Source organism: Mesoplodon densirostris, chromosome 6, assembly GCF_025265405.1.
Source record: "Mesoplodon densirostris isolate mMesDen1 chromosome 6, mMesDen1 primary haplotype, whole genome shotgun sequence".
Classification (NCBI taxonomy): domain Eukaryota; kingdom Metazoa; phylum Chordata; class Mammalia; order Artiodactyla; family Ziphiidae; genus Mesoplodon; species Mesoplodon densirostris.
The window spans coordinates 37,216,325-37,233,542 of NC_082666.1; the positions used below are offsets into that span (position 1 = coordinate 37,216,325).

General features: G+C 37.6%; 1 protein-coding gene across 3 annotated transcripts in view; it reads left to right on the top strand.

Moving 5' to 3' along the window:
* HSDL2 (hydroxysteroid dehydrogenase like 2) overlaps positions 1-13,295 on the top strand; it is an 80,353-nt gene extending 67,058 nt beyond the window's left edge. For all 3 annotated transcript variants that reach the window (XM_060102102.1, XM_060102100.1, XM_060102101.1), the window contains 2 exons: positions 1,898-2,026; positions 13,126-13,295. In XM_060102102.1, the coding sequence (XP_059958085.1) occupies positions 1,898-2,026; positions 13,126-13,238 (242 nt within the window). In that variant the 3' untranslated portion in view covers positions 13,239-13,295. The remainder of the gene's footprint in view (positions 1-1,897; positions 2,027-13,125) is intronic.
* The last annotated feature ends 3,923 nt before the right edge of the window (positions 13,296-17,218 follow it).

Consider the following 17,218-nt stretch of genomic DNA (forward strand, 5'->3'; position numbering starts at 1 on the left):
CAACTCCACATCCATGCATCCTAAGCTTTAATGTCCATACTGATCACTGCTGGGCATGCTAAAAATGCAGAATCTGATTCAGTAGGTTTGCGGTAGGGTCTGAAGTTTGCATTTCTGATGTGATGACAGTATTGCAGTTCATGGATCACATTTTGAGTAGCAAAGTTCTAGATCCCATTTCCTCCGGCCTCCTCAGGAAATGTGTGCTGTCTCTTCCACCTGTTCATCCTGAAGCCTCCTTCCCAGTGGTTTTTTAACATTCCCAAAGTCTATTCTATCTTTAAAAATAACCCAACAATAACAACCTTCCCAATCACACCCCCACCCCCCATCTTTCTTCTCCCTTTCAGAGCCAAACTTATTTTCATCTACAGTTCACTCTGTTCTGGTGTCATTTATCTCCATTCCACTGAATTTACTCTCACCAAGGTCCTCGGTGGCTTCTGTGTCACCAGTGGGCATTTGTCATTCTTACCTTGTTGCCACTCTGCAGCATTTGATGCTGTTGACCTCTCTTTCCTTCTGGAAATGCTCCATTGCTTTTTTCTGTGTCTGTAATCATGTCTTGTCAGTCTCCTGTGCTAGATGCTTCTCCATCCTTTCCTTAAACGTTGATATTCTGCAGGTCACTGTCTTAGCACTCTTTATTCTCTACAGACTTTGTCTAGGAAAACCCCAACCCCTCACATAGCTTTAGTGACCATAGGGGCTGGTTCTTTATGTATCTATCTTCCTAGCCCGGTCAGACTTCATTTGACATTTTCATTTGGCTGTCACAAAGGTACCTCAATCTGAAAATGTCCGTAACAACTCACCATTCCCAATACCTGCCTTTGGCACTACTTGTTAAATCTGCTCTTCTTTAGTAGTTCTCTCAGTAAAAAACAGCAATATTTACCCAGCTTCCCAAGCCAAAGCAGATCATTCTTCTGCACCCTCCCTACCTTTTCCTCTTCATTCAATCAATTACCTAGTTTTGTGATATTGCTTTGAAATTCTCTCTCAAATATGTGGACTTTTTTCCATTTCCACTGCTGCGATCCTGACCCAGGCATACATCCTCAAGCTCCTGAACAACCCCAGTACCTTCCTAAATTGTCCTCTGTATCCTCTTTATCCCTCTCCAATATCTTCTCTACACTGCTGTTAGGGTGATCTATTTAAAATACAAACCTAATGTCATTCTCCTTCCATGGGGTATGGATGAAATCAGCGAACCCTTTACATGGCTTACTGTGCTCTGCATCTGGACTGCCTAACAAGCTTATCTGAGGCCACCATCCACTCTCTTTGTACATTCCAGTCCTTCTGTTCCTTTTTTCAGTTCCTCATCGAGCAAATATTATTTATTTATTTGTTTGTTTGTTTGGCTGCACTAGGTCTTAGTTGAGGCATGTGGGATCTTCGTTGCCATGTGCAGAATCTTTAGTTGCAGCGTGTGGGATCCTTAGTTGTGAACTCTTAGTTGTGGCACGCGAACTCTTAGTTGTGGCACGTAAACTCTAGTTGCAGCATGTGGGATCTAGTTCCCTGACCAGGGATCAAACCTGGGCCCCCTGCATTGGGAGCACGAAGTCTTAGCCACTGGACCACCAGGCAAGTCCCCCATCTAGCAAATTCTTACTTAACTTTTAAATCTCAGCTGGGCTTTCCTGACTCCACATCACCCTCCACTTCCTGTTTTGTAAGAACCACGTTATTGAAGAGTCTTCAGAGCCTAGCCAAGTGCCTGGCCCATAACAAGTACTTAATAAATATTGGCTGAATTTGTTAGAGGCCTGGGGATTTCAACCTGGGTAACAGCATTATATATGATTATTCTAATTGTACAGTTATTAAGTTTAAGAAAAACAGGGCTTCTTTAACATTTATTTCTCTATCTTTCTTTTCTGTGTAGGTGAAGATGGTGGAACATGGTTTCTTGATCTTAAAAGCAAGGGTGGCAATGTTGGATATGGAGAGCCCTCTGATCGGGCAGATGTGGTGATGAGTATGTCTACTGATGATTTTGTAAAAATGTTTTCAGGTGAGTTTTAACTTTACTTGTTTACTGATTGTTCAAGAAAAAGTCTATTAGGTAGGCTTCATTTCTACTAGTTGGACTAAGATATCATTTCCAATAACACCTTGGTTACCAGAGGTGCTGAACTTAGCTGCAGCTTGTTTATCAAGAGTAAGATCATGCTTCAATCTTGCCAACTATTGTAATAGGAAATTGCAGCCGTCTCCCGTGGCCCAGTGACCCTGCTTTCTGTGGAATCCATCACTAAGAAGAGCGTCTGCATAATTTTCTGCTCTGCCCATGTATCTCTAAATGTGCCAGAAAAATTTTAAGGGTAATTTTTTTCTATTTTTCTACTCTTAAAACACTACTCCAGATGGTAAGTTAATTAACACATGTAATTATTAGAAGCAGCACTTAAATTTTTTTTTTTAATTTATTTATTTTTGGCTGCATTGGGTCTTCATTGCTGCGTGCAGGCTTTCTCTAGTTGCGGAGAGTAGGGGGCTACTCTTCGTTGTGGTGAGTGGGCTTCTCATTGCAGTGGCTTCTCTTGTTGCAGAGCTTGGGCTCTAGGTGCGTGGGCTTCAGTAGTTGTGGTACGCGGGCTCAGTAGTTGTGGCTCGCGGGCTCTAGAGCGCAGGCTCAGTAGTTGTGGCGCACGGGCTTAGTTGCTCCTCAGCATGTGGGATCATCCCAGACCAGGGATCGAACCCATGTCCCCTGCATTGGCAGGCAGATTCTTAACCACTGCACCACCAGGGAAGTCCCAGAAGCAGCACTTTAAACAAAAGTATTGTAACATTTTAATCTGAAGATCCTAAAGATTTATTTAATGAGTTATAAATGTTATTTATTCTTTATTCTGTTTTAATCTTTATAAATTGAAGATGATAGTGTATTCTGTGCCCTGTAAGTCTCGCTTTCCATTTCTAACCCAGGATGCTAATGGCCTACATACTATGTGAGCCAGTTTGTGTGTGATGTTACTAATGATTGAGGTTTCTTCAACTTTCCCCCCCTTTTTGTAAACAGTAGTGCTAAATATTCATGGTACAAAAATTAGAAAATATGCTTAGGAAAAAAGAAAATAAATAAAATTATTTTTTATTGTACTATACCAAAAGATAATCATCAGTTGATTTTTGGTTTAAAGTCATATATATTTTTTATGAGTGTATATAAATATATAAGTGTGCTTATAAAAATAAGATTATAGCATTGCTGCTGTTTGGTAACCTTTTTCACTTAGTACTTAGTACATTATAAGTACTTAGTACTTAAAAGTACTAGTGTACTTAAAAGTACATTAAAAGTACTTAGTACATTATAACATCTTTTAATGATAATGAATAGTTATCGCTTTAATCATTTTTTTAAAATAAATATATTGATTGATTGATTTTTGGCTGACTTGGGTCTTTGTTGCTGTGTGCAGGCTTTCTCTAGTTGCGGCGAGCGGGGCCTACTCTTTGTTGCGGTGCACGGTCTTCTTACTGCAGTGGCTTCTCTTGTTGCGGAGCACGAGCTCTAGGCATGCAGGCTTCAATAGTTGTGGCACACGGGCTCTAGAGCACAGGCTCAGTAGTTGTGGCACACGGGCTCTAGAGCACAGGCTCAGCAGTTGGGGCGCATGGGCTTAGTTTCTCTGTGGCACATGTGATCTTTCTGGACCAGGGCACGAACCTGTGTCGCCTGCATTGGCAGGCGGATTCTTAACCACTGCGCCACCAGAGAAGCCCCTCTTTAATCATTTTAATAGTTTCTTTAGTGTTTGTTTAGTGTTTCAAAATCTCTTTCTCTGTAGGGCTTAAACATAGTGCTTTGGATGCTAAATAAATGTTTGGTAAATTTGAACCTTATAAATATGCAATATTTTGAACTTAAAGACCTTTAAAAATAAAAAAAAATTGTCAGTTTCCAAACAGAAATAACAGTAATTATAGCTAATATGTATATGATTACTATTGAGTTAAGCAATATTCCCAATAATGGTTTGAGATAAAAGATTTTCTCTATTTTATAAAAAGGGAGACTGAAGTATTGCTTAATTAAATAATAAACCCAGAGTCACTTGGTGGGTGAGTCAATGTTGGAGTTAGAATTCGAATCCAAGCTAACTCGCCATCTTATGCACTTCTAAATTATGTTATTTTGCCTTCCAAAGGTGAGAGAATCAAGTTACCTCCTTAATTTACGTTTTATTTGTGTAGCATAAACTTGTAATGGGCTTTCCATTTATATCTTTCTGTGAATGTGCTCCTGGATTGGCTAGGGGAGGTCAGTCAGCTAAATGAGTGATTTAAAAACATATATATATTCTTATAAGGTTTATTTTATTGTATTTTATTTATTTTGGCAACGCCAAGTGGCACGTGGGATCTTAGTTCCTCAACCAGGGATCGAACCCACACTTCTTGCAGTGGAAGCACAGAGTCTTAACCACTGGACCGCCAGGAAAGTCCCTTATAAAGTTTATTTTATAGCAGCAGTTCAGATTGGGAGCAAATAACTTTGCTTCTGCTTCTTACATCTTTTCATTCTTATTCTTTATCCCATCTACTGTCTTTTGAATGGGCGCAATTTAGATCTTATATCCTAAGCATTCTCTTTTAAGAAGCCATAGCCATTTCTGTGACCTAATATATAGAGTGGATATGTTATAAATATAAAAAATTAAAGCAACTAGTGATCAACTAATCAAAATCTCTCTTTTTGGCCAGTAGAGGCCACTGTATACTAAAGCATTATAATAGAAAGAAAATATATTGTACAAGATTACCTGATTAATATATTGGGAAGAGAAATATACACACACACATACATATAGAATTGTTCTTACCAGTAGTTTGTTTTAAAGTTACTTTTTAGAACAGTTTTGTTAAGGTATAATTTACATACCATAAAATCTACCCATTATAAGTATATATGATTTTTAGTAAATGTATAGGGTTGTAAAACCATCACTCATAATCCAGTTTGAAGCAGACAAAGATGTCACAAAGAAAAAAAACTACAGGCCAATATCACTGATGAACATAGATGCAAAAATCCTCAACAGAATACTAGCAAACAGAATCCAACAGCACATTAAAAGGATCATACCATGATCAAGCGGGGTTTATTCCAGGAATGCAAGGATTCTTCAATATACGCAAATCAAACAATGTGATACACCATATTAACAAATTGAAGGAGAAAAACCATATGATCATCTCAATAGATGCAGAGAAAGCTTTTGACAAAATTCAACACCCATTTAGGATAAAAACCCTGCAGAAAGTAGGCATAGAGGGAACTTTCCTCAACATAATAAAGGCCATGTATGACAAACCCACACCCAACATCGTCCTCAATGGTGAAAAACTGAAACCATTTCCACGAAGATCAGGAACAAGACAAGGTTGCCGACTCTCACCACTCTTATTCAGCATAGTTTTGGAAGTTTTAGCCACAGCAATCAGAGAAGAAAAAGAAATAAAAGGAATCCAAATTGGAAAAGAAGAAGTAAAGCTGTCACTGTTTGCAGATGATGTGATACTCTACATAGAGAATCCTAAAGATGTTACCAGAAAACTACTAGAGCTAATCAATGAATTTGGTAAAGTAGCAGGATACAAAATTAATGCACAGAAATCTCTGGCATTCCTATACACTAATGATGAAAAATCTGAAAGAGAAATTAAGAAAACACTCCCATTTACCATTGCAACAAAAAGAATAAAATATCTAGGAATAAACCTACCTAAGGAGACAAAAGACCTGTATGCAGAAAATTATAAGACACTGATGAAAGAAATTAAAGATGATACAAATAGATGGAGAGATATGCCATGTTCTTGAATTGGAAGAATCAACATTGTGAAAATGACTGTACTACCCAAAGCAATCTACAGATTGAATGCAATCCCTATCAAATGACCACTGGCATTTTTCACAGAACTAGAACAAAAAATTTCACAATTTGTATGGAAACACAAAAGACCCCAAATAGCCAAAGCAATCTTGGGAACGAACAATGGAGCTGGAGGAATCAGGCTCCCTGACTTCAGACTATACTACAAAGCTACAGTAATCAAGACAGTATGGTACTGGCACAAAAACAGAAATATAGACCAATGGAACAGGATAGAAAGCCCAGGGATAAACCCACGCACATATGGTCACCTTATCTTTTTTTTTTTTTTGCGGTATGCGGGCCTCTCACTGTTGCGGCCTCCCCCGTTGCGGAGCACAGGCTCCGGACGCGCAGGCTCCGGACGCGCAGGCTCAGCGGCCATGGCTCACGGGCCCAGCCGCTCCGCGGCATATGGGATCCTCCCAGACCGGGGCACGAACCCGTATCCCCTGCATCGGCAGGCGGACTCTCAACCACTTGCGCCACCAGGGAGGCCCGGTCACCTTATCTTTGATAAAGGAGGCAGGAATATACAATGGAGGAAAGACAGCCTCTTCAATAAGTGGTGCTGGGAAAACTGGACAGGTACAGGTAAAAGTATGAAATGAGAACACTCTCTAACACCATACACAAAAATAAGCTCAAAATGGATTAAAGACCTAAATGTAAGGCCAGACACTATCGAACTTTTAGAGGAAAACATAGGCAGAACACTCTATGACATAAATCACAGCAAGATCCTTTTTGACCCACCTCCTAGAGAAATGGAAATAAAAACAAAAATAAACAAATGGGACCTAATGAAACTGCAAAGCTTTTGCACAGCAAAGGAAACCATAAACAAGACCAAAAGACAGCCCTCAGAATGGGAGAAAATATTTGCAAATGAAGCAACTGACAAAGGATTAATCTCCAAAATTTACAAGCAGCTCATGCAGCTCAATAACAAAAAAACAAACAACCCAATTCAAAAATGGGCAGAAGACCTAAATAGACATTTCTCCAAAGAAGATATACAGATTGCCAACAAACGCATGAAAGAATGCTCAACATCATTAATCATTAGAGAAATGCAAATCAAAACTACAATGAGATATCATCTCACACTGGTCAGAATGGCCATCATCAAAAACTCTAGAAACAGTAAATGCTGGAGAGGATGTGGAGAAAAGGGAACACTCTTGCACTGTTTGTGGGAGTGTAAATTGATACAGCCACTATGGAGAACAGTATGGAGTTTCCTTAAAAAACTACAAATAGAACTACCATACGACCCAGCAATCCCACTACTGGGCATGTACCCTGAGAAAACCATAATTCAAAAAGAGTCATGTACCAAAATGTTCATTGCAGCCCTATTTACAATAGCCCGGACATGGAAGCAACCTAAGTGTCCAGCAACAGATGAATGGGTAAAGAAGATGTGGCACATATATACAATGGAATATTACTCAGCCATAAAAAGAAACGAAATTGAGTTATTTGTAGTGAGGTGGATGGACCTAGAGTCTGTCATACAGAGTGAAGTAAGTCAGAAAGAGAAAAACAAAAACCATATGCTAACACATACATGTGGAATCTAAGAAAAAAAAAAAGGTCATGAAGAACCTAGGGGTAAGACGGGAATAAAGACACAGACCTACTAGAGAATGGACTTGAGGATATGGGGAGGAGGAAGGGTAAGCTGTGACAAAGTGAAAGAGTTCATGGACATATGTATACTACCAAATGTAAAATAGATAGCTAGTGGGAAGCAGCCGCATAGCACAGGGAGATCAGCTAGGTGGTTTGTAACCACCTAGAGGGGTGGGATAGTGAGGGTGGGAGGGAGGGAGACGCAAGAGGGAAGAGATATGGGAACATATGTATACATATAACTGATTCACTTTGTTATAAAGCAGAAACTAACACACCATTGTAAAGCAATTATACTCCAATAAAGATGTTTAAATAAATAAATAAATAAATAAATAAATAAATAAATAAAATCCAGTTTGAGAACATTTCTATCACTCCCTCAAAATTCTCTGTCTCTTTGGAGTCAATCCCCCTTTTTACTGCCCAGCCAGCCAGACACTAACTTGCCTTCTGTCTCTATAGATTTGCTGTTTCTGGACATTTCATATAAATGGGTTTATAAAGTATATAGTCTTTCGTATTTGGCTTCTTTTACTTAGCATAAGTCTTTGGAGATTCATCCATCATGTTGTAGCATGTATCAGTAGTTCAGTTCCTTTTTATTGCTGAGTAGTATTCCGTTGTATGGGTATACTTCATATTTATCCACTCAGCAGCTGGTGGATATTTGGGTTGTTTCATGTTTTGGGGTATTATGAATAATGTTGCTGTGAATATTTTCATACACATATTTGTGTGGATATATATTTTCATTTCTGTTGGGTAGATTTCTAAGAGTGGAATTGCTGGGTTATGTGGTATGTTGATATGTAACTTTTTAATAAACCACCAAACTTTGCTAAAGTGGCTGCACTAATTTTATATTCTTGTCAGCATTGTATAAAGGTTCAGGTTTCTCCAAATCCTCATCAGCACTTACTAGTACCTTTTATTTTTTTACAGTGTTATTTAGGTATAATTGATAAATAAAAACTGTATATATTTAAGGTATATAACATGATGACTTGGCATTTGTATACACTAGGAAATTACTATACTCAAGCTAATTAACATATCCATCACCTTGCATGGTTACCTTTTTTTTGTTGTCATGAGAACACTTAAGATTTACTCTCAGCAAATTTCAAATATACAATACAGTATTATTAACTATAATCATTGTGCTGAACATTAGATCCCTAGAACTTATTCACCTTATAACTGAAAGTTTGTACCCGGAAACCAACATCACACCATTCTACTCTCTGCCTCTGTGGGTTTGACTTTTTTACATTCCACATATAAGTGAGATCATACAGTTTTTGTCTTCTTGTGTCTTGCTTATTTCATGCAGCATAACGTCCTCGAGGTTTATGCATTATGTCACAAATGGCAGTGTCTTTGTTATCATAGCCATTCTAGCGGGTGTGTGGTGGTATCTCGTGCTTTGAATTTTCATGTTCTTAATGATTAATAATGTTGGGCATCTTTCCATGTGCTTAATAGCTGTTTATATTTGATGAACTGTCTATTCAAATGTTTTGCTCATTTTTATTTACTTTCTTTATTTTATCTTTTTGGCTGTGTTGGGTCTTTGTTGCTGTGCGTGGGCTTTCTCTAGTTGTGGCGAGCGGGGGCTACTCTTCGTTGTGGTGTACAGGCTTCTCATTGTGGTGGCTTCTCTTGTTGCGGAGCACGGGCTCTTGGCACACGGGCTTCAGTAGTTGTGGCACGCATGCTCAGTAGTTGTGGCGCACGGGCTTAGTTGCTCCTCGGCATGTGGGATCTTCCCAGACCAGGGCTCGAACCTGTGTCCCCTTCATTGTCAGGTGGATTCTTAACCACTGCGCCTCCAGGGAAGCCCTTTGCTCGTTTTTAAATTGACTTGCCTTTTTACTATTAAGTTGTAAGAGTTCTTTATACACTTCAGATGCATGTGACTCGAAAATATTTTCTCTCAGTCTGTGACTTATCTTTTCATTTTCTTAGTGGTATCTTTTGAGTTGCAAAAGTTTTTGGTTTTGATAGTCTAATGTTTCATTTTTTTCTTTTATGGTTCATGCTTTTTTCCCCTAAGTATTTCATTCTTTTTTAATGCTACTGTAAATGAAATTATTGTGTTAATTTTATTTTTTAATTATTTGTTGCTAGTATACACAAATACATTTGACTTTTGTGTAAATTTTATATCCTATGAATTAACCAGTGAAGCTCTTTGGGCCTGGGATTTTTTTGTGGGAAAATTTTTAATTACCAATTTGACTTATTGTTCTATGTCAATAGCTTTTTTTATTTTTTAATTTTTTATTGATATATAATTCACATACCATATAATTCATCCATTTAAAGTAAACAATTGACTGTTTTTTAAGCATATTCACAGGTGTTCGCCACAATCACCACAGTTGATTTTAGAACATTTGCATCACCTCAAAAAGAGAAACCCAGTACCCATTAACTGTTAATCCCATATCCCCCATCTCCTGCCCCTAGCCCTAAACAACCACTAATCTACTTCCTGTGTCTGTAGATTTCCCTATTCTGGACTTTCATGTGAACAGAATCATATATATGGAATTTTTTTGTGTGACTGGCTTCTTTGCAGTGTGTTTCTTCTTTTAGCTTGTTTTCAGGTTTCATTCTTGATGTAGCAGTATTTAATTCTCTTCTTTAAAAATGGAGATGAAATTCACATAACATACAATTAACCATGTAAAGTGTACAGTTCAATGGTGTTTAACTTAGTGCATTCACAATGCTATGCAACCACCACTTCTCTTTAGTTTCAAAACTTTTTCATCACCCCAGAAGAACACTGTATACCATTTAAGTAACATCCCATTCCAGCCTCCCCCCTCCCATGGGACCTGCTAATATGCTTTCTCTCTCTGTGGATTTGTCTATTCTGGATAGTTTATATAAATGGAATCATTCAGTATGTGACCTTTTGTGTGTGGCTCTTGTCACTCAGCATAATGTTTTCAAGGTTCATCTAAGTTGTAGCATGTATCAGTACTTCATTTCTTTTTATGACTATCTGTTGAAAGATATTTTGTTTGGCCGTTACAAACAATGCTGCTATAAACATTTGTGTCCAAGTTTCTGTGTAGATTTATGTTTTCATTTCTCTTTATTGCTGGGTCATATGGTAATACTATGTTTAACTCTTTGAAGAACTGCGAAAATGTTTTCTACAGCACCTGAACATTTACATTCCTACCAGCAACATATGAGGGTTTCTATTTATCTGTATCCTTGCCCTCACCAACACTTGTTTTTGTTTTTTGTTTTTTTACAATAGCAATCCTAGTGAGTATGAAGTAATATCTCATTGTGGTTTTGATTTGCATTTCCCTAATGACAAATGCTGTTCAACATTTTTTTCATGTGCTTATTGGTCACACGTGTATATTCCTTGAAGAAATGTCAATTCAGGTCCTTTTCCCATTGTAACTGGATTTTTTTATCTGTTTAATTTAATTTTTTTTTTGAGTTTTAAGAATTCATTCTCCCTGTGTCAGATTACCTGTCAGTGTACTTTTTTTCTGGAGCTCTTTGTCTTCTTATTACAATCCAAACAGATAACTCCTGGGGAATTCCCTGATGGTCCAGTGGTTAGGACTCCGTGCTTCCAGTGCTGGGGCCCCGGGTTCAGTCCCTGGTCAGGGATCCTGCAAGGTGTGTGGTGTGGCCAAAAAAAAAAAAAAGAAAAGAAAAGAAAAGAAAAAGAAATGGGTTCTAAACAGATAGCTCATTAAGTCTGCTACATAGCTGTGATCCTAGAAATTTCTTTAATTCTCTCCTGCATTGAATCTCCTGTTTCCTGTATCCCTTTCTTTTTTCTTGGTTTACATCCTCATTTTGGTGGCACCCATCCTCCAGTAGCTTCATTAGAAAGGATATATAAGCGGCAATTTTTGTGAGTATCTAAAATTACCTGTATTATCCCAACACATTGATTATTTGTCTGGGTAGAGATTTCTGTGTTGCAATTCATTTTCCCTCAGAAAATGAAGTCATTGAAGTCATTGCTCCATCTTCTAAGATTACCGTGGAGGATTTGATACTATTCTTAATCTTTTGTATCCACCACTCCCCTTTCTGGAAGTTTTGGAATCAAAATCATCTCTTTCTCTGTAGTGTTCTGAAATTTCACAGTGATACAAGGCTTTTTTTCATTCATTTTCCTGGATACTTGATGGGCTCTTTGGAAATGTATCTTATATTATTTCTTTGATAGCTATCTCAGTTTTCTCAGTTCTCACTTTCTGAAGAAAACATTAAATCTCTGATTTAATCACCTTACATTTAGGGCCTTATTCTTTCCTTTAAAAATATATGTATATATAGTAAGGAAAATTTTATTTCAAAAGATTATTGTGGTGGGGGGGTGCTGCTTCATAGAGGCTTTTGTAATAGCGGCAGGGGGAATTTTGCAATCGAGAGACTGCTGTGACCAGAAGATTGCAAGTGTCTCCTTTCTATTACATTCTAATATTGTGGATATATCAAAATCTTAATTTCCAAGAGTTCACTCATGTTTTCTCAGCTTCTTTTTTCGTCTCTTACTTCACCCTTCTTCATCCTCACTCTATCCCATTCCATTCCCCTTCACCTGCTTCTCCCACTTCCTCTCTTTTCAATACCCATTTCCTGTGCTTCTCCTCCTCACCCCTTTTCTTCCAGCATCCTGTTGTTGATACATTGTCACAGCTTGTCTTATCAATGAGCACATGATTTACAGAATTTTTAGTTTGTTCATTTATCTCATTTCTGTTTCTTCTATGCCTGCAGTCTCTGTTTCCCCCAAATTGCTTTGATTTGTTTTTGGTTTTGGGGTGATTTTTTTTCCCTGGTCTCCATTTGCTGCCCATTCATCTTTAACAAGCAAGGCTATGTAAAGCTGATTGGAAGCTGTGTATGCATGAGTGGGGCTGTGGACTGGTGGGTTTCACTGTAGAGTGAGAGAGCAAGGAGCCAGTTTTTTAGCTGAAGCCTAACAGTGAAAAGATTGGGAAATGAGAGTAGCAAATAAAAACAAAGTTCCCTCCCTTCATGGAGCTCCTATTTATTATATGTTGTTATTAGCTACAATTCTGTTTTAATGCCCACCATTTTACATTCTGGCATTTCTGTGGTTAAAATACTTCTAAGACCTACTGTGTCCATACAGTATACTTTTAATGTCATTTCTTAAGAAAATTATATGCATTTATACCATTTGACTTTTTTGACTCTAAACTTGAAATGTTATGAGTTTAATGAACTATAATAGATTGGAAAATAACTAAAATAGATAGTATTTGTTTGCTACAATTCATTTGAGGGCCATCTATTCTTTAGTGTACTGTACATGTTGCATCTTTTTTTGGTATAATCTTTTGTTGATTGTTGCTTTTATATTATCTCTCATATTACAAGATATTGTTAACATCTAAATCTAGGAATTGGGATTCCCAAGATACTGATAAAAAGATGCTATAAAAGAAATTTCTGTGTTTCAGAGGTTTATAGAACTCAGAGATTCTTTTTATAAGCATGTTCTTGAAGCGGTATGTCCCTAAGGGCACTAATGGCTGATTTTTCCTCTCTCATTTTCTCTTTTTAGGGAAACTAAAACCAACAATAGCATTCATGTCAGGAAGATTGAAGATTAAAGGAAACATGGCCCTAGCAATCAAATTGGAGAAGCTAATGAATCAGATGAATGCTAGGCTGTGAAGAGAAAAAAAATGTTGACCTCTAAGCTCAAAAAGTAAAAGGGTTCAATAGTTAAAATTGAATGTTCTTTTTCCTTCCCTATTATATTATAAGGATATACATGTTCGTTCTGGAAAAAATAGAATTTCTGTATCTGTAAGACTTGAAATTGTAATTAAAACAGCTATCCAACCAAACATAAGCATCATTAAGTAGAATTCTAAGACATTCTGTTTTTCTTATTTTGTGAGTTTTGCCCTCTGAGTCCTGTATCTCATACACCATCATCTTCTGGGAAGAGTATTATTAGTAATCAATCGGGGTCAAGCAGCAACATTACTCTTTTCATATCTTTTTCCCATGTAAAATGAGACTAGTCTGTTTTAAACTTTTCAGTTTAGGATTGTATACTAATGATATTTTAGAGTTTTATAAACTTGTTTTAAAGAAAATCTTCTATATTACATTTTCACAGAAATCACATAATAAACTACTTAATAAATACTATTTGTGAAGACAAATTAAACAAAAAGTATATTTTGTTAACTACCTTTCTAAGTATAAGGTATTTTACCTATAGGAAAATATTATTGATTTAATTCAACTAACTGCAGTATATATATCCTATTTTAAAGTATGTAAAAAAATATCCTAAGATAATTCCTCCCCAGAAGTGTGCACTTGGTCACAGTGTTTTGAAATGAGAACATTAGAATAGATGGTTGTTATGGGCTGAATGGTATGCTCCCTTTATATGTTGAAGTCCTAACCCCCAGAATCTCAGAATTGATTGTATTTGGAGATAAGATCTTTAAAGAGGTAAGTAAGTTAAAACCCAGGCTTTTAGGGTAGGGTGGGCCATAATCCAGTCTGACTGGTGTCCTTATAGAGGAAATTTGGAGAGACCTTGGAGAGACCAAGGAGGCACACACAGAGGAATGACCTTGTGAGGACCAGCAAGAAGGCAGTCATTTGCAAGCCAAGGAAAGAGGCCTCAGAAGAAACCAAACCTACTGACACCTTGATCTCAGACTAGTCTCCAGAATTGTAAGAAATTTCTGTTGCTTTAGCCACTCAGTCTGTGGTATTTTGTTATTGTAGTCCTAGTAAACTAATGCAATAGTTTGTTTGTATTTCTGTTATGCACACAAGTTCCTGTGCACTACACACAGTGAAGCCAAACAAACTGAAACATTGGAGTTTGTAGCAGAGAAATATTTATTACGGGGCCAAGCAAGGAGAATGTGTGGCCTGTGCTCAAATAACCCAAACTCCCCAATGGTTTTCAGGGAGAAGTTTTTATAGGCAGAATTTGGGGTGAGCGCTGTGTGACTGTCTTCTGATTGGTTGGTGGTGAGGTAACAGGGAGGTGTTTCAGAAATCTTGTGCTCAGCCTGAAGTTACCATGCTCCACGTGGGTGGGGGCCTTAGTTCTTACAGAAGAATGCAAAGATATTGCATTCCTCCTTGAGGAGGAACCAGGACCCTGTCCCAAGGCTGCACTATTGTTTCTTGACTGCTCCTCCCCTGTTTCTGCATTCCCTCCCTTCCCTGATTAGCAACTGTTTGAATCTGCCCTTTGTAACTCAGTGAAGGTCAGGGAGGCTGAATGAAGCCTATTTCCTACAAACAAGAAATAGGGGATACAGAAAGGCTTTGTACCTAGGATGGCCCCACAGGGTCCTTCTGTGTTTCATTTCTGTTTTTAAAAAAGTTAAACTTATTTTTTTTAAGCTCCTATCTTTTAATCAGTTAAAAATACTTGTTCAGTGTAATTCTTTCACTTCTCACCTTCCACTCACTAATATTATTGTGCTGTTAAGCAACTTAGCTAATTCTGACATTTTGTAGAATCATAACATTAGGAGCACTTAATCTGTATTTTACAAATCAGGAAACAGAGGATCAGAGATAGGAAAGGACTAGCCCAAGGTCAAAATTAACAAGCCCTTTCCGACAACCTCCCAGTACATTGGCCTTGGATAGAACTTGGGAAGACCCCACTTCCCCCTCCATGAAGCCCAGATAGATTGACTTTGATGAGGCAGCCTCACAACTCCCTTGGCATCTCCCGTTCATTTCTAGCCACATTAGGATCCCTGTCAGATGTTGCCAGCAGACTCCTTTTCTACTGAAATTTTCTAAAGACTTTTCTCCTTTCTCTGCATTTTTCACACGGCTTCAAAGCTTTGGGAAAATAAAAACTAGAAAATATTGTGAGGCAGAAATTCTGGAGTTTGGTTACTAAAACATGAACTTGCTAATTAAAAGGCCTTAGGATATCAGAAGAAAATCTTTCCACAGGGCCCTGGTTTTCATATCAGTAATTGAGGGAGTTGGATGAGGTCATCTGCAGCCTCTTTTTGCTTATTATCACTAAGAAGTAGTGAGCAGTCTGTACTATTTTATCAGAAATAAAGGTACCACAGCTACATTGCTAAAGCTTTCTCTCTTGCCACATCCCCCAGCTGCCTTAATGAATTCATGTGTTCCCTTCTCTTGGATCTTGCCCATTAACTGCACTGAGGTTGCAGAGTCTCCCAGAAGTTTTGAATGGCCATTTTGTGTGTGGTTCAGTATCCATTTGACCCCTGTTTCTGAAATGGAATGGTATGGAGGGAAACCATGCCATTTGGCTTTTTAGTGTTTGATGAAGTTATTTAGATGTTTTAAAGACGGGTTTGTTGCTAGTAATCCTGTATTTTAACAAATCCTCTTAAATAGTGCCTTTTTTTTTTTTCTTCTTTTTTTGGCTGTGCCACACGGCTTGTGGGATCTTAGTTCCCCAAGCAGGGATCGAACCTGGCCCCAACAGTGAATGTGCCAAGTCCTAACCACTGGACCACCAGGGAATTCCCTTAAAGAGTGCCTCTTAAATAATCCTCTTAAGCAGAAGGAAAGAAGTCTTTTTCCTCTACCTATCTTAAGTTTTCAGTTGGGGCCCTGTAAATTAGACTAACAAAAGATAGATTGGCAAGAGAAAAACAAATAGAAGTATTAACATATGCATTGCACATATACATGGAAGCATTCAGACATGAGTAACTCAAAGATGTGGTTAGAACTTGGGCTTATACAACAATGAACAAATTTTTTTGTGAAGGAACAAGACAAAGAGGACTTTGAGTTTCTAGGACAGGAAACTGTAGGAAGGAAAATATATGTACAGTAAGAGTGAGTTTTGTAAGAAACTGCCAAATAGAAAAAAAAAACTCACAAAAAAAAACCCTGCCAAATAGTCTTCCAAAGTGGCTGTACCATTTTACATTCCCACCAGCAGCATATTCCTGTTGCTCCACATCCTTGTTAGCACTTGGTATTGCCAGTTTTTTGGATTTTAGTCATTCTAACAGGTGTGTTGTAGTATCTCATTGTTGCTTTAATTTGCCATTCCCTCGTGACATGATGTTGAACACATTTTCATATGCTTACTTTCCTCTATATCTTCTTTGGTGAGATGTCTGTTGAGGTCTTTGGCCCATTTTTAAATCAGGTTATTTGTTTTCTTATTGTTGCATTTTAAGAGTTCTTTGTATATTTTTGGATAACAATCCTTTATCAGATGTGTCTTTCGTAAATATTTTTTCCCAATCTGTGACTTGCTTTCTCATTCTCTTGACATTGTCTTTTGTGGAGCAGAAGTTTTTCATTTTAATGAAGCCTTGCTTATCAGTCATTTCTTTCATGGATCATGCCTTTGGAGTTGTATCTAAAAAGTCATTGTCATACCCAAGGTCATCTAGGTTTTCTCCTATGATATTTTCTAGGGAGTTGTAGTTTTGCATTTGACATTTAGATCTGTAATCCATTTTGAGTAATTTTTGTGAAAGGTGTAAAGCCTTTTTTTATTTTTATTTATTATTTTGCATGTGTATATCCTGTTGTTCCAGCACCATTTGTTGAAAAGACTATCTTTGCTCCTTTGTCAAAGGTCAGTTGACTATATTCATGTGGGTGTATTTCTAGGCTCTCTATTCTCCTACATTGATCTATTTATCCCT